The sequence below is a fragment of the Montipora capricornis genome, chromosome 1 (assembly GCF_036669925.1).
Source record: "Montipora capricornis isolate CH-2021 chromosome 1, ASM3666992v2, whole genome shotgun sequence".
NCBI lineage: Eukaryota > Metazoa > Cnidaria > Anthozoa > Scleractinia > Acroporidae > Montipora > Montipora capricornis.
In genome coordinates this window covers 31,693,316-31,712,069 of record NC_090883.1, presented here as the reverse complement: position 1 = coordinate 31,712,069, position 18,754 = coordinate 31,693,316, and the positions used below count along the sequence as shown (strand labels likewise).

Genomic DNA, 18,754 nt, shown 5'->3' with positions numbered 1-18,754 from the left:
TGGCGCAAAAAATATAAACGTTGAACAAAAAGTGGCCGAGAACTGGGCCCCTTACTGTATAATGCCTAGCAATGGAAAAGTACTTCCAGAAAACAGGGAAGTTAAATTCTGTCAAAGTGTAGAAACTTTAAAAAGAAAGATACCAGACTGTGACCTTCTTGATCTTTTTGAAAGTTCACAAGTTGTGGCGATCAATTATCTGAGAAAAGACTTCACCTTCCTTCTTTTCTTGGAAAGACAAACAAAGCTATCTTTCGATGTTAGTGGGTCACAAACTTAATTCTTCCTGTGTTATTAACCACTAAAGAAAATGATTGAGGACTGTCACTCAAGAGGTCATTCCCATATGACTTATCTGCTGTTATTCAGAAATTAAAATTCTAAAATCATTGCTCCACCCCTCCCCTGTTGAATGAGATTAAAGAAAAATCGCATACGTGAGATGAAAGTGGTTTCATATTGTTGTCTTTGTGCAAAGCAATGTATTTTCTCTCGGTTGTTTTTGTAATTTTGGGATCCTTTGCATACACACATTCATCTTGCTATTCAAGATCTACCGACAGTGCTTTGTTGATCACTGGGAGGCGGTTTCAAACTCGTTATTTTCACGATGGATGTGGCAGCCATAAACAACCACGTTACGTTGCTTCAAACGGAAGCTACAATCTGTGTTTTCCGAAAGGACGTGAAGGTCTTTTCAACGCTGCATCTTGCAAATTCCACAACTCAAAAGGTAATTTGTGAAAAAGATTAACAAATATAGAAGGATCCTGTCAGTGTAGCTAACTTTATGAGTTGATCGTGAGTCATTGATCGAAATCCAGTACGTGGTCGGTAGAACGAATAATCAAAGTAGTTGGAACGGCTTCTTTAAGGTCGCAGAAAAAGAAGGTTTAATGAACAAATAACAAGACTTTGCAGGTGCGTTTTACATATCACAACATTTCTTTCCCGTACTCCGGCTTCAAAATACACAACGTGAAAGTCAGCGCACGTGAAGGTGAATTTCATTCTTAATGCTACGTAACAGCAGATACTTCAAGTGCAAGTCAAATTTTTGCATCGAACACCAGTGTCCCTTTAAGTCTAAACATTTGCCACCCCTATCCCAGAGATAAGGTAGGTTTAAGGGTTTGGTTTATATTGTGCAAGGGTAACTGCCGCTGTTTATCTTCACCTGAGGACAGGAGTCTTGGGGACACTTTGTGACGTTGATTGTCTGTATTCCCGGACGCAAGTGATGCAGTAACGAGGTGCCTCCATTTAATGCTCGATCCAACCTAATTTATTCAGTGTAAGCCAGTGTTTGTGCCCCAGTTATTCAAGTGTTAGTCTCCCTACAAGTAGTCATTTAGGTCCCCGGAAAGAGGAAACTCCTTATGGGGAGCGTTGCGTGACATCCCTAAGACGGCTGCAAAGGATTCGATTCGATTGGAGGGTAACATCCCAAAAGCAGGGGCCCATGTCTAGGAGCGTACCACTTCAGGGTATTTGTGGAACGGTGCTTTTACAGACCCAGTTATTTTTAGAATGATTTTCCCGCGAAACCAAGCCTTTCCAGCTAATCACAAGTCTTGGATGACATCATACTATTACGCCTGGGATTGAGAATGGTCATTCGTGCAACCTACCGCTTGATATTTTAAAATGTCATTACATACACGTAGTATTGAAGTAGTAGGCTCCTGTTTACGGGCTCCTACCGAGACATATTGATTGATCCGATGAATAGCACAAACCTCCTTCTGAACAACTGCAATCAGAAATACGACGATACATTACGGCGTATAACGACTTCCGAGTTAAAGAGGGAAGAGCAATAGATATAGGATCTAACTGACTCATCTGCTTAAAGATGAATAGAGGTTGGGGTCGTGAATTGAGCGTAAAATGAACTAAATGTGGGGAACAAATCGAGAGGAAACCAAATTGCTTCTGGCAGAAAAGTGAGGTAGGGCAGTCCTTGTCCATGCTCATCCCGGCATGCTACGGGCGTACGTGTTTCAATTTTAATGCTTTTATCTGTAATTTTGTTTTCCCTGGATGTTTCCTTCTGTGATAAGCCGTAGGTATTGCCCTTTGTTACCGACCATGCGTTTTGTTTAGGTTTTAGGGCTTTTTAATCGCCTGTAATCCGAGTTGAGCATTGTGGCTTCGCGCTGATCCGTGTATTACCCGAACAGCGGAGAACTTATCTGTTTTAGACGGGACTATTTTTAAGGCTGCTTCTTGTTTAGGCGCTTGTGGTTGTGGAAAGTAACTGCCTTAACCATGACAGCGTCTCTCGGGGCAACCGGTTGGCTTTAAAGCAAAGCGCGGGGTATCACATACGGGGGTCTAGTTGCATGACTTAAACTCGAAGCATCGGCATGCATGTTCAGCGCCCTTGTACCGAGACTAATCATGTATTGAAACATGACAAGAACATGATGTACCAATATATATTATACAGTCTTTATGGACTACAGAGTCCTCATACAACAAGTACCTACCTCCTGCCAAACCGTCTGCCCTCTGTTAATCGACCTGAGATTTTCCAGTTAGTGGGAGGGAGCCAATTCTATTAGGGTGTAAAATTTGCTCTTTTTTCTAGGATACGACTGTGCTGGACAAACTGATGATGAACTTGATCACAGGGCTGCAACTAATTCCGGCATTGTCCTCAAGGTCTCGTTGGGAGGTACTTGCGGACTTGTGGGCGGTTGCATTCTGTTGTATTTCCTCTACCGTCTGCTGAAACAACCTAAACCCAATGTGGTCGAACCCACCCCTTACACCTGTAACCGCTGCCAGAGGAGGGCCACAGAATACCCACCAAGTATTGTAATAGCTAGTGCTCCTCCTCCACCATACGCGGCCGAGTGCATTTGCCAGGCGTTGGCTGTCTCACCTTGTTAACTTATTCTCGCAGCCAGGGTTGAACTGTTCAAAGCTAATTCAGGACGCCCACCCACTTATAACTAAATTTTATTTTTTAAAGCTGTGTACGTTGTGTGGATCTTAGAGTGAACGAATCAAAAACATTGTGGACCATGAACAATGTATGAGATATTCAAGCATGTAGTATGCATACAAAAATCGTTCAGCAACTGATGTTGTTATCTGTATGACTTGAAAGCTCCACCTTTCGTGTCTTGTCTTGAACGCTTTAGGCGCTGTTTTACTGTTCAATTTTTTGTGCAACTTATCTAGAAACAACACTAACAACACGCACTTTATTTTAAAGGCCAATACAGAGACCATAGTAGCCCGCAATTGGCATAACTATTCTAGGCGGGTTAATTTTAGACTGGATGTTTAATGGGTTTAGCTGGGTTAAAAAAAAAAAAAAACGAACAGAAAAAAAAGGAGAACTTGAAAACAAGCTATTAATAACAACATAAAAAGAAAAATAAAAAACCTTAAAATTTAAGACTTAGCGGGGACTACTTAGTAAACGCATGTGCTTAGAAAGATCAATGTAGCGCATTTCAGCATTCAGCTCCTCAGTTTCAGGAATCTGTAGAAGCAAATCATGTAATTTACGTTTGAAAGGTGCTTTCCTAAGCTCACGAAGTTAATAATAATAGTAATAATAATATTTAATATTTCTTAGGCGCAAATTAACATGTGAATATGATCAAATGCGCCTTACAAAGAAAAAAAAAAGTAAAAACTAAGTTTAAAAAACAAGTTAAAAAAGTTAAAAAATAGTTATTTACAATTCTGGATATAATAAAAAGACAAAATATATATATATATGTATATATATATCACGAGCTTTTCATAGGGTAAGCTGCTCTAAATAAAAAATGTCTTTAATTTAGACTTAAAACGTTCAAAATTTTCCTCCTCCCGTATTTCACTCGGCAGTTTATTCCAAATTGATGGCACGGCAGCAGTGAAAGCCGTGTCACCGAGTGTTTTCTTAGTTTTCGTGGACGGAGGTGCTAACAAAAGTTCAGAATGTGGAAGTGGAAAGATTCTTAATATGAATAAGATTACATATATACTCAGGTGCATGACCGTGTATGGCCTTGAAAGTTATTATTAAAATCTTAATTTCAATTCTGAATTGAACTGGTAACCAATGTAGAGAGTATAAAACGGGAGTTACGTGGCTAAAGCGCGGAATTGAACAAATCAGCCTAGCCGCAGCATTTTGCACTCGTTGCAGCTTATTGATGTGAGTGACCGGTAAACCATAAAGAAGACTGTTACAATAATCAATACGTCCCATTATGAAAGCATGCACTAGTACCTTGGTGGACTTCATCGTAAGAAATTTCCTAATACGTCTTATATTATGTAAATGATAAAAAGCAGGCTTGCATGTCTTAGCAATGTGCGTCACTAAGCTGAGGTTGGTATCAAACCAAGTTCCAAGATTTCTTGCAACAGTAGCAGGAGCAACGCTGACATCACCGACTGATAACTTCTCGATATGAACTTTGCTAAGCTGTTGTCGTGTACCGATTATTAAGAATTCAGTTTTGTTGTCGTTTAACTTTAACTTGTCATTAATCATCCATGCTCTGATTGCCTTTATGCAGAGTTCCATCCCTTTAATTGCTTCATATTGACTTGATGAGGTGTTAGGATTAAAGGACAAGTAGAGCTGTGTATCGTCAGCATATGCGTGTGCTACAGGGAGATGATGTTTTATCACCTCAAATAACTTGCTAGGATAGATGGTAAATAGCAGAGGTCCCAGACATGAGCCCTGAGGCACACCATATGGTAGCTTGATACTGTCAGAAAGACAGCCTCCTGAAAAGACGCGTTGTGATCGGTAGGAAAGGTACGACTCAAACCACTTCAAAGCCGTTCCTGTGATGCCAAGACTCGAATGTAGAAGATGAAGTAAGATTTTGTGGTCTACCGTATCAAAAGCCGCACTGAGATCTAAAAGAACTAAAAGTGTCACGTGCTGGCGGTTCATATTCATTAGTATGTCATTCTGGACTTTTATAGGAGTGCAGTCTCGGTACTGTGGCCTTTTCTATATGCAGACTGAAACAGAGGATATAGGCCAAGATCCATCATTCGATTGTATGTTTGGTCAAATACAGCACGTTCTGTCAGTTTTGATAGAAATTGAAGATTACTCACGGGTCGTAAGTTTTTGAATACCGGATCAAGGCCAGCCTTCTTTAAAAGAGGGCACACAAGGGCTTCCTTCCATTCAGCAGGGAAGTAGCCTGAGGAGAGCGAGGAATTCAATATGGGCGTGATTACAGGAAGGAGCACATCGAGACAACCGACGACCAGTGATGTTGGCATAGGGTCCATTAGGCAAGACTTCTTAGCGGACTTCTTGATGAGAGCACTTACATCACTTTCAGTAAGAGGGCAGAAGGAACTTAAAGATAAGCATGTGCAAAGATCTCGTACTCCTGATTCAGTGGGTACTGTATCATCCACTTCAGTAGCATCAATGTCTGCACGGATTCTGGTAATCTTACGTAGAAAAAAGTCATTGATGTCACTAGCCAGGGCCGTTTTTTCATGATAGTCAGGAAAAGATAACTCATCCGTTCTCGCAAGAAGTCTCTTGGTGGCTCGAAATAGCCTTCCTTGATTAACACTATTCTCATCTATAAACTTAGTATAAAACACTTGTCTAGCCTGATTCATGAGATAAGTCACATGGTTTTTCTTAGACTTAAAGATAATCAGATCTGACAACAATTTGGTTTTTCTCCATCTTCGCTCAGCGTTCCTTCGTATGCGTTTAGCGTTATCTATATCAGCATTGTACCAAGGCACCCTTAGCCTAGCCCTCAAAGTCTTTTCCTTTAATGGCGCATGACGATTGATCATTCTGGACAAAGTAGCGTTATAGTTAAAGCGTGTCAACTCCCTCCGGGGCGAAATTAGATAATTCTTCAGGTTGTTTTTGACATAATTCAGAGGCAGCTAAGTCATTTTTGAGTGAATCCATGTCCACTGATTGAAGTTTCCTGTAAGTGACCACATTAGTAGTCACAGCTGGTTTAACATGAAGTACCTTGCAAAGAAGCATTGAACCGAACGAGCATTGAATGTGCATAATGTCATTGGGTGATGATGTCCATTCAGTCTGGTTGAACAATTGATGTTAATTAAGTTTCCAGGATTCCAGTTCAGAAGGGATGCCATTCCATTTTTTAGCATGGTCCGAAATAAAGCGATCAGTTTGTGGTAGATCCTGGAAAATTTGATCGGAGTATCGGGTTATAACGAGATCCAGTGTGTGTCCGTGAACATGGGTAGGCTGGCTGACGTGTTGCCGAAGACCAAGAGACTCCAAGAGATCTAATAGCTTGAGAGACTCGGGATCATCAACAATATCAACATGGATATTAAAGTCGCCGGTTATCAGTAGCTGCTCCTTGGACAATAGGATGGATTCGAGATAATTCGAGAACTCGGTAAAGAAGGTATTGGTGGTGACTCTGTGTTCATCAGAGTATGGTGGACGATAGATGATAACAAGGCGAAGATTGTACAGAGATGGTGACGTAACAATCCACTCGGAGAATTCAAAGGAAGCCCTTTCCCCCGCGTCAACTTTCTTAATGCCCAATGAACTCCGATATACTAGTCCTGTTCCACCACCACGGCGTCCAAAGCAGGGGTGATCTATAAACTTTACCCGTCAGGGCACAATTCCGCCCGTACAGCCGCATCATTGGCACCCAGCCAAGTCTCCGTAATAACAAAAAGATCAGCTTTACAATCGCAAACATAGTCCACGATATCAGCGCTCTTGTTTTTGACCGAACGAGCATTGAATGTGCATAATGCCATTGGGTGATGATGTCCATTCAGTCTGGTGGAACAATTGATGTTAATTAAGTTTCCAGGATTCCAGTTCAGAAGGGATGCCATTCCATATTTTAGCACCAGTTCTTGAAACGGAAAATAGCTGCTGATTTGTTCTCGACATTTTTATATGGAGGCTTCAAGCTTGTGAGAATCGTGTGGGGTAGGGGTGAATCTTTGCGGAGCGAATCAATAGGCGCGCTGGTTAGCAACATCATGTACCAAAGAGGCAACCAATTTAAAACAAACCAATTTTACTGGTAAGATTCCGGAACTAACGAAAAGAGAAAAATTGTGAGATTTGTAGTCAGAAAAATGCATTAAGCGAAGAACCCTCTTTTGTAAAATGACAATTTTGTTTACTTAAGTATTTGCGGCTTGACCCCAAGCAACGAGACCATAATAAGGAATATAGGGTTCAATTAGCGAGAGGTAAATATTTAAAAGTATAGTAAACGGCACCACATGCCTAAGCCAAGCAATAATGCCAATTCCTTTGCTTATTTTCGTCGAAATATAATCAATGTGGTGCTTTCAATTCAAGAGAGAGAGAGAGAACTATCAATTAGAACTCCAAGGTACTTTACACATGTTTAAGGCTCGAGAGATGCTAATTGTTTAGAATTGTTATCAAATATTTTAAGGTTGACCTCGTGGCCTAATTCGCGTTGGTAAGGATGGAAATTAACAAATTTAGATTTAGCCGTATTGAGAAATAGTTTGTTTGAATTTAGTCACTCATAAAATTTAAACAATTTCTCATGAACAATGATCTCGAGATTGTTTAGGTCTTTTTCTGCTAGTAACAAGTTTGTGTCATCGGCAAATAAATAGAATTCAAATTTATTAGATGAGCGATACATGTCATTTACATAGGTTAAGAAAAGAAGAGGTCCAAGTACAGAGCCTTGAGGAACACCGCAGATTATTCTTTATTTAATAGAAACAGAAGAACCAATTTGCGTTGATTGTGTTCTCCTTGACAAATAGGACGAGAACCAGTTATTGATTATTCCTCTAATTCGATAATGGTGCAGCTTGTGTAACAATACACTGTGATCCACATGTCAAAGTCCTTTTTTAGGTCAATAAAAATGCCACAAGAATATTTAACAATTATTCCATGAGCGCACGTTGGATATGAGATGGTAAATAGTTGAATACTGATGAAACCAAATCTATATTCGTGAAGGGTTCTATATTAACTTCAACGCTTAAACCTGATGCCAACAGAAACTTTAAAAAAAACATGCAAAGGATACATTTTAGATGAGACTACTGTCCATAAATTACTTGGAGTTTATTTCAATTGATCTTGAAAAACCTTTCATTTAATGGACAAATTGATTATATTTGTAAGAAACGTGCTAAACGCATAGCTGTCCTACGATCTATGACACATTAGTTGCAGTTTATGAAAGGGTTATTTTCATTGCAGCCATCGAGCCTATATTCATGTATGTATGGGTTAGTCTGGGGTATGAACATCAAAAGCTAGAGTTTTCGTATGACAAAAGAGAGCTGCTAGGGTCATACGTAACGTTTAAACTAGTAGAGAGGAAAGAACTGTTAAGTTATTTAAGAAACTCAGTGGACTGGACACTTCAGTTTTTACGATGAACTTAATATAAGAATGTATCACACGTCTAGCAATGGGAAAGTACTTCCAGCAAACAGGAAGTTAAATTCTGGCAAAGTGTAGAAACTTTTAAAAGAAAGATATCAAACTGTGATCTTTTTGACAGTTTTTCCTTACGTAAAGTTCACAATTATTATTTGAGAAAAGACTTCACCTTCCTTCTTTTCTTGGAAAGACAAACAAAGCTATCTTTCGTTGTTAGTGGGTCACGTACTCAACTTACGGTATCTCCTCCTGTGACCGCTAAAGAAAATGATTGATGACTGTCAAACTTAAGAGGTCATTGTCATATGACTAATCTGCTGTTATCAGAAATTAAAATTTGAAAATAATAGCACCACCCCTCCCCTGAAAATCGGATACCCGAGATGAAAGTGTTTTTGTAAAAAACAATGTATTTTCTCTCGGTTGTTTTTGTAATTTTGAGATCCTTTGCATACACACATGCATCTTGCGATTCAAGATGGACCGGCAGTGCTTTGTTGTCTACTGGGAGGCGGTTTCAAACTCGTTATTTTCAAGATGGATGTCGCAGCAATAAACAACCACGTTACGTTGCTTCAAACGGAAGCTACAATCTGTGTTTTCCGAAGGGACGTGAAGGTCTTTTCAACGATGCATATTGCAAATTCTACAACTCAAAAGGTAATTTGTGAAAAAGATTAACAAATATAGAAGGATCCTGTCAGTGTAGCTGTACAGAGAATCCCAGCTTTATGTCAATTGATCATGAGTCAGTCTTTGTAACGAAATCCTACGTAGTCGGTAGAACGAATGATCAAAGTGGTTGGCACGGCTTCTTGAGGGTCGGTAAAAAAGAAGGTTTAATGAGCAAAAAACAAGACTTTGCAAGTGCGTTTTACATCTCACAACACTTCCTTGCCGTACTCCGGCTTCAAAATACACAACGTGAAAGTCAGCGCACATGAAGGTGAATTTTATCCTTAATGCTACGTAACAGCAGATACTTCACTGACTTCCTTCCAGAAATGCCACACGCAATTGGATCTAGATGCAAGTCAGATTTTTACATCCAACACCAGTGTCCCTTTAAGTCTAAACATTTGCTACCCCTATCCCAGAGATAAGGTGTGTGGGTAAATGCCGCTTTTTATCTTCACTTGAGGACTGGAGTCTTGGGGACACTTTGTGACGTTGATTGTATGTATTTTTGGATGCGAGTGATGCAGTGCATGATGCCTCCATTTTATGCTCGATCCAACCCGACCATGAGAATGCAAAAATGGCGTATTCAGTGTAAGCCAGTGTTTGTGCCCCAGTTATTCAAGTGTTAGTCTCCCTACAAGTAGTCATTTAGGTCCACGGAAAGGGGAGACTCCTTGTGGGGAGCGTTGCGTGATATCCTCAAGACGGCTGCAAAGGATTCAATTCGATTGGAGGATAAATCCGAGAGCAGGGGCTCATGTCTAGGAGCGAACCACTTCATGGTATTTGTAGAACGGTGCTTTTACAGACCCAGTTATTTTTAGAATTATTTTCCCGCGAAACCAAGCCTTTCCAGCTAATCGCAAGTCTTGGATGACATCATACTATTACCCCTGGGATTGAGAATGGTCATTCGTACAACCTACCGCTTGATATTTTTAAATGTCGTTACATACACGTAGTATTGAAGTAGTAGGCTCCTGTTTATGGGCTCCTACCGAGACACATTGATTGATCCGATGAATAACACAAACCTCCTTCTGAACAACTGCAACCAGAAATACGACGATACATTACGGCCTATCACGACTTCTGAGTTAAAGAGGGAAGAGCAATAGATATAGGATCTAATTGACTCATCTGCTTAAAGATGAATGGAGGTTGGGGTCGTGAATTGAGGGTAAAATGAACTAAATGTGGGGAACAAATCGAGAGGAAACCAAATTGCTTCTGGCGGAAAAGTTAGGTAGGGCAGTTCTTATCCATGCTCATCCCGGCATGCTACGGGCGTACGTGTTTCAATTTTAATGCTTTTATCTGTAATTTTGTTTTCCCTGGATGTTTCCTTCTGTGATAAGCCGTAGGTATTGCCCTTTGTTACCGACCATGCGTTTTGTTTAGGTTTTAGGGCCTTTTAATCGCCTGTAATCCGAGTTGAGCATTGTGGCTTCGCGCTGATCCGTGTATTACCCGAACAGCGGAGAACCTATCTGTTTTAGACGGGACTATTTTTAAGGCTGCTTCTTGTTTAGGCGCTTGTGGTTGTGGAAAGTAACTGCCTTAACCATGACAGCGTCTCACCGGCGGGGCAACCGGTTGGCTTTAAAGCAAAGCGCGGGGTATCGCATACGGGACCACTGGGGTCTAGTTGCATGACTTAAACTCGAAGCATCGGCATGCATGTTCAGCGCCCTTGTACCGAGACTAATCATGTATTGAAACATGACAAGAACATGATGTGCCAATATATTATACAGTCTTTATGGGCTACAGAGTCCTCATACAACAAGTACCTACCTCAGTCGTGCCAAACTGCCCTCTGTTAATCTACCTGAGATTTTCCAGTTAGTGGGAGGGAGCCAAATGTATTAGGGCCTAACATTTGCTCTTTTTTTCTAGGATGCGACCGTACTGGACAAACTGATTATGAACTTGATCACTGGGCTGCAACTAATTCCGGCGTGGTCCTGAAGGTCTCGTTGGGAGGTTCTTGCGGACTTGTGGGCGTTTGCATTCTGTTGTATTTCCTCTACCGTCTACTGAATCAACCTAAACGACCTAAACCCAATCGGGTCGAACCCACACGGACGCCTCCTTCCCCTCCCCAGAAGAGGGCCACAGAATACCCACCAAGTTTTGTAACACCTAGTGCTCCTCCTCCACCATACACGGCCAAGAGCGTTAGCCAGTCATTGTCTGTCTCATCTTGATAACTTATTCTCAAAAACAAACGAACAGAAAAAAAAAGGAGAACTGGAATAAAAACTATTAATAACAACATTAAAGAAAAATAAAAAAAACCTTAAAATTTAAGACTTAGTGGGAACTACTTAGTAAACGCATGTGCTTAGAAAGATCAACGTAGCGCATTTCAACATTCATCTCAGTTTTAGGAATCTGTAGAAGCAAATCATGTAATTTACGTTTGAAGGGTGCTATCCCAAGCTCACGAAGTTCAGAAAGGCTGCCATTCCATATTTTAGGACCAATTCTAGAAACAGAAAATTGCTGCTGATTTGTTCTCGACATTTTAATATGGAGGTTCCCAGCTTGTGAGAATCGTGGGGTGGGGTAGGGGTGAATTTTTTCGGAGCGAATAAATAGATCATATCATATCATATCATTTATCTTTATTTACCCTCGGATTTTTAGAGTAGTTTGGTGTAGCTAATTTCTCCGAGCATTTACCCTCCCAACCATGATACATCACGGAAGACAGACCACAACACCGGGAACTACATGCCCTACTCTTTGCGACAAGTGTGTGGGTTCTTTTACGTCCCACAGGATTATGTACATTGAAGGGTTGTGAGACGGGACCTCCGGCTTATCGTCCTTATCCGAGAAGACTAGAGAGTCTAACCATTTGCAGATGTAATTACAAAGGCAGCACTTTCTCCTCAGTTATTTAAAGACCCTGAGTTTTGGTCCGGCCGGAGTTGAACTCACGACCTCCCGCGTGACAGCCCGGTGCTCAACCAACTGAGCCACCGGTGCGCGGTGATAAGAAAGGTAAGAAATATTGGGTGGAGTACGCTGATTAGCAACATAATGTAAGAGGCAACCAGTTTTACTGGTAAGATTTGGGAACTAACAAAAAGAGGAACAGTGTGAGATTTGTAGTCAGAAAATTGAATTACGCGAAGAACCCGCTTTTGTAAAATGACAATTTTGTTTTGGTAAGTATTTGCGGCTTGACCCCAAGCAACGAGACCATAATAAGGAATATAGGGTTCAATTAGCGAGGGGTAAATATTTAAAAGTATAGTAAACGGCACCAGATGCCTAAGCCTAACAATAATGCCGATTCCTTTGCTTATTTTCGTCGAAATATAATCAATGTTCATAGCCGTAGTTAGCGGAGGGGCAAGAGAGGCAGTTGCCACCCCCCCCCCCCCCCCCCTCTTTCTGGAGTGTTGGGCAGACAATTTAAACTTCACTGATATTACCTTTGAAACTTTTCACAACCGATTCGCTCGTCTTGATTGATAAATATATTTTTGAAGGAAATCAAGTTGGAGACATCACCGACAAATGGATCTTGTTAGCGATACATGAATGGATAGTTCTCTGTCTTGGAAGAACAACGGTCGTAGCTAGAAATTTTCGACTGGGGGGCTAAGTCGTTACGTAAGTCTGGGTAAATGCTCGCCCAGAAAATTTTGAAATAGAGATGCACGAAGTGCTACTTTGCAGGCACGTAAGGAGGAGACGGACCAAAGGCGCGCCGGAGGCGCTAGCGTGTAGGAGGGTCCGGGGGCATGCTCGAAAGGCTCCAGAGGCTCGAGAGACCCTTTTAAGTTGTATACAAATTGTCCTCTTCTCTCTCGTCCGCCTGGTTGATCCAGCGTCATCTAGTTGGGGAAAAACATGGGCCCGGGATGACCACGTAATTCCCATTCGCTATCTAAATTGGCCACGTAGCCAGCATGGTTGCTCTCATAGTGTAGTGGTGATCGCACCCAACCGGTAATCAGGGGGACGTGGGTTCAAATCCCGTTCAGGGCATAAAAAGTTTTTCTCTCAACGAAAATGTCATCCAGGGGTTGTCCATCCTTGGTACCTTCAAACTTCATATATATATTGACATTGTTATGAGTACGAAAGAAAACACGTCTGTAGGTTTCAACTTCAAGAGCTTTATTAGTACTTTTCCACTACACGTGATCCTCAAGATCACGTGACTTACAACCAACTTATCATAACAACCCCCTTCTTAAGCTATTTGGCTGTCTTAATGAGATGTGCTAATACAAGTGAAAATTGGAACAAGAAGTCAACAACTCAACTGTGGATGATTCTAAAATACAAGTCTTTTACATGACATAATCCTTATGCCAAACCGGAACAGATCTAACCCGAGTGGAGCGACGCGGGGCCGACGAGGAATCAGTATCGGGTGGGTCTGGTTCCAGGTTAGCATCTGATTCTCTTGTTACACATGGAGAGTTTACACTGGATTTACACAGGCTGTGACATCAATGAGATCATCATTTAATATAGTAACAGGTGCTTCCTGAGTAAGATGAACATGACGTCTATTTCTACGATACTCTCTACCAGTTTCATCAGTAATCATATACGATCTGGGTGTCCCATGTTTTCCTGTAACTATAGAATGTACAGGGTGTTCATGTCTTTTTGTCTTCAAACAACCTGACTGAATGACACAATGTTTGTGTGGTTGTTCAGGGAGATGATAAAGTTTCCATTGGCTAAAATTCATGCTGGTGTTTTAAAATTGGAGATTTACAAATAAGTGACGTCTTTACACTAAATCAACGAGGAAAACACCTTTAAGAATTAATGCAGAACATTCCGAGTAGTTTACGTTTTCGGCTCCAAATTCCCATTAAGCCACGCCTCCGAGTTATCAGGAGCTACGTTTTTGCATTGTCCCAACTCAACTGGGAGTTAGTGGTGGCTAGTGGAAAAGGGGCGAGACTGCACTTTTTTGATGAAGAGCTCTTTTATTATTTCATGTAAGTGTGAAACTGATGACCAGTTTTGCAATGAGTTGGTCATTGAACGGGTGATGAAATAAGCAGTTGAGTTGAGGGATATTTCAGAATAAAATAGGCCATTGCCTGCTCCTAGATACTCTTCTCAATATCGAGAGGTTGACAGAAATTTGACAACCGTGCGATCAATGAAGTTGTTCTTAGCGAATCAAGTGGATTTGGCTCAAGTGGGTTTGGCTCACTAAATATTCCATTCTTTCTAAGCGGTTTGATAGTGATTTTTGACTATTATTATGCATCTGACAAAAGAAATAATCATTGGCAATCGGAAGAAAGATAAAGTAAATAGCCTAAAGGCTGATGAGCTAAAAATAACTGTCGATTACTAAGATCACTTAGTCGGGTCGAGTCCACTGAACAGTCTCACGAAAATTTCATTTTAAAATTTTGTTCTTAGCATTCAGTTATCATTAGCCCTGCTATCATTGCTGCTAATTTGACATGCATCACAATCTGGAGCTCAAGAAGTTGAAAGTCTCACTTTATGGCCACTTCTTCGATGCAAAGTATATTTAAATATGAAACATTAAAACATTAAATTGCGTAAGTTTCCAGCTTTTCCCATGACCTCTTTTCTCTAACCAGAAAAGTGACGTGCCTTCAAGATGTCATAAAAATGCATTTTTCCAAGTTTGGTACATATTCAGTATGAAATCAACAAGTAACAATTCCTGTATTGGCACATTATTTATATGGGACATTGCTTCTAATCTTAACGTTTCTTAACTTTGCACTCCTCAAACAGCTTCACTGCGCATACGATACCCGGATCGCAGTGTAAAAGTGGCTGGGGATGTTTCAGTATATACCGCGAGAAAGTAATGCAAAATTATTTAATATCCCGCCCTACAAAATACAGCGGCTAACATAACGAGGTGCACGACGGGAAGGTCAGTGGAATTCTACAATGGCTTTTCTAAGTTGTGATTAGTTGTATTTTCCATTTTGTGGTAGAAATATGTCTATAGCGTAAGTTGTGCATAACTGACTTAAGTGAAAAAAGGTGCCACTGATATTACCGAGTTAATAATTTTGGTCAGGCTACAACTGTAACTTCCCAAGACGAAAGCGCCAATCAGGACAGAAATAACATCTAATGACGTCCACGAGCGCGATCAAAAAGATACCACCAATGATTTCCCAGGCAGTGTATCCCGAATGTGTGTTTCCGTTCCCTGCAAAATAAATAAAGAAATACATTTAACAAATCGAAAGTGGTTCGGCGTTGTCTGTACGTACTCTTATAGACAACAATATTTGTCTTACACTGGACATTTTTTTTGACCACTGTGACCACCCATCACAGTGGTCAAAAAATAATGTTGTGGACGCCGAGTGAGTCCACAACAAATTTTGACCACTGTGAGGAGGGGGATGAATAGGGATCAGCAAAGCCGTCGATCTGTGCTAATTTTTCGCAAAATCCGCCAATCCGCAGATATTTTTGCAAAAATCCGAACCCGAAGTACTGTTAGAGAAGTGAGCACCAAAGAACATTCAGTAACTTAACTGACGTGAAAGAAACACCTGTCATGAAATTAGCCTACAGTTTATCCGCCCTTGGCGCCCAAATCACGAAGTCGTTCCTAACAAGAACATGGACCCTCTGTCGAGTTCTGAAACGTCAGTTTCCGTATCCTCCTCATCAGAGCTACAGTCATATTCAGCCACCTCATCCGTCAGCATTGTCTGACCGGAAGCCGAAATCCTGGGACTGACCTAGAGTTTTCTCAGTGGAGTCCGATTACAGTTAGACGCGCCCCTCAACGGCTTTTTTTCCGAAATGTTTCCATGACGATACTCCATGAATTCGTCATAAAAACATTAGATTGAAGTCCACCTAAACTTCATTTTCTAATATGAAAAAATGTCGTTGAGGGGCGCTAGTTACTGATAACCGCTGTAATCTAGTCTATTTCTAACGTCAAGCAGAAAAAAATTGAAACCAATCACCAAGTTAATTTACGCGATTCGTACTTCATAACAAACAAAATCCACAGTCCACGCTGAAATATTAAAGACATCCGTGATCCACTGAGAGTTCAAAAACCGCCTATCCGCAAAATGTGTCCCCAAAATCCAACATCGGAGCAGTTTTTTAGCCAAATCCTCCGATTCGTGAACCTATTCACCCCCCTCTGTGAGGACAAATATCGTTGTCGATAAGAGTACAGACAACGTTGAACTACTTTCAATTTGTTTTTTACCGCAATATTCAACGCCAAAGTAAATGTTTATTTCAGAGCGTGACCAAAATCATGACACAAAGAAAGAGCAAGCGTTGTCCATAACTCTCGCAATATGATTGGTTTACTTCCCATAATAAGCGTTACTGATTGGTTATTGCATTGCATGTCAAATTGACGCGAGCATGACGCGAGCAGCGTTGTCTAGACTCTTTTATATAATAACCCAAGTTATTCACGGATTTTGATTGGTTCTTGCCTATGATCTATTAGAGGACAGACGCACGATTGACGTCACCATCAGCTTTTATGCGAATAAAGTTTAATTCTTTATTATATAAAACAGATAGATTCCATGTTGCCGTGCGTCAGTTCAGTAATAGATTACAGATGACGTCAAAATGTGGTAAGAATCAATGTGGTAAGAATCAAAATGTGGTTGTTAAATCGACAACCGCAAATTAGCCAATCAGATTGCGAGATTACAAGCAATTGTGGTAAAAAAAAAAGTAAACAGTAAAATAAGAAAAACGTAACAGTGACAGGCACGTTGGGATTTAGCGGTTGTCGTGCCCTTCCGTGATGGCTGTCAGTGACTGCGAAATTCGTTTCTTTTTCTAGACTTTCACAAAGTAATCTTGAGTGGCTCGTCGATCACACGGAGTTCATCACGTAACCAGTAATTTTCTTTCATAAGTTATGTTTGCACAGTGTTCTCTTTGCAGAAACTCCTGGAGGTGTTTCAAAGTTGTAGTCCAGGGCCCGGTTGATCGAAAGGCGATTAACGCTAATCCCAGATTAAAAAATTACCGAGGAGTTTATTTCTCCACTCCCAAATGTTGTTGATACTTGGCAAAATTTTACATTAGAGGAAGTCAATCTTGAAAACCAAAAATAACCAAAAGAAACTTGCACTTTAAAAGTTGAAAAAATTAAACCAAGGTTTATGCTAATCCTGGATTAAGTTAATCGGGTTTCGAACAACCGGGCCCTGTTCGACGAGGGTTGATATCTGGATTAATGTATGCGTTAGGGTTGGGGATGAATGTATGAGAATATGCCGTGCTGTCTCGCTTCGGTGAGTCAGTTTTGCATAGTGGTCATCATCCGTGCTTCCCACCTCTGTAATCCGATGTGGAACAAGTTTCAGTCGATCTGGACCTAGCTCGAGTGAATTTCTCAGGCGCCCCATGTTGAAAATTTCCTCCCTCCGCAAAATCAACTCCTGCATGTCTAATGAAGACTGGCAGTTGTGCTGTGCTCCGTGATCAATTATGGACCGTTTTGAGTGCGGCTGCAAGAGCCGTTATTACATACGCTTTCGCCTCGATTTCTTTGAGCTGCGCCCTTCATAATTCAATCCCCACTACTGCGAATAAGAGTGATTAACATGGCCAAATTTCCATTTCCCTAAAAGAAGGCAGAACTGGGACGAAAATTGAACAGTCAGTCAAGTTTAAAAGTGGTTTGAACATAACGTATAGTTCGCACTGTTCAGCGGGTGGGACATTATTTAAGAAGAGAAAATAGCCCAGAAATGACGTGGTGTTAAATTCATTGACTACGTGCTCTTACACTGAATTAATTGAATAGAGAAATGACATGAAAGTAGCCTAATTTGGTTTTTTTGGTAGGCCATATCGCGAAGGATATACTATTATCTATATTCCAACTGCTTTTTTATTGCCGTGAAGTATCCATCAGTAATCAATAAATTAAATTTAGTAAAGCATTTGTAAGTTAAAATCTTTTTTCACAAACGCAATGTTTACTTTCGGCTCTAACCCTGACCCATGCTAGTACACTCCTAAGCTACTTTGATTTGTATGTTTTCCAAGTTTGCTTCTTCTAGCGACAATGTACTTACCTCTTTCACAACAATCGCCGTAAAAACCTTCCTTGCAGGCGCATGTTCGTGCTTGTACTGTTCCTCCGTTCAAACAGCTTATCGCCTGGCATTGTCGTGTTTTCTGAAGAGTAGACGTACAGGTTCTTCCACATGTTTCGAATATTATGCGGTGTCTTTCGCTGGATTGAATTCCAGAGACGCCGCACGTAGTCGTACAAGCGCTCCATGCACAGCAAAAAAAGCATTTTTGATAATGAATAAAGTTGACTCACTTTATGAGTAAAGTAACCGTTTTACACAATATCTTGAGTTAGATTACTCACATCATGAGTTATATTTTTACTCAACATAGTGAGTTGAAGTAACTCAATATTTTGAGTAAACTAGGTATAACTTAGATTTACTCAAACATGTGAGTAAATACTTACTCACTGATTGAGTAAGTGTTTTTCTCTCATTGCGCAAAACTTTGTGTAATTTTTTTCACTAAACACACCGAGTAAATTAACTCTTTATTTTGAGTAATTTGATTTTAAGTCAAACGAGGGAGTAAAAATACTCACAGAGCAAAACTCGGCTGTTCTGCAGTCGTCAAGATATAACATGT

The 18,754-nt window shown here is 40.6% G+C and overlaps 1 protein-coding gene and 1 long non-coding RNA gene across 2 annotated transcripts in view; one reads left to right on the top strand and one right to left on the bottom strand.

Annotated features, from left to right (window-relative positions):
* The first annotated feature begins 592 nt into the window (after nt 1-592).
* Nucleotides 593-11,709, top strand: LOC138038801 (uncharacterized). Its single transcript, XR_011130304.1, has 2 exons — nt 593-733; nt 10,991-11,709. It is a non-coding gene; the product is annotated as an uncharacterized lncRNA (long non-coding RNA).
* A 1,501-nt stretch (nt 11,710-13,210) lies between these two features.
* The window catches only part of LOC138038760 (spondin-1-like), a 17,351-nt gene continuing 11,807 nt past the window's right edge, over nt 13,211-18,754 (bottom strand). Inside the window, exon 2 of the mRNA XM_068884805.1 lies at nt 13,211-15,287. Coding sequence (XP_068740906.1) covers nt 15,154-15,287 — 134 coding nt within the window. The 3' untranslated portion in view covers nt 13,211-15,153. The remainder of the gene's footprint in view (nt 15,288-18,754) is intronic.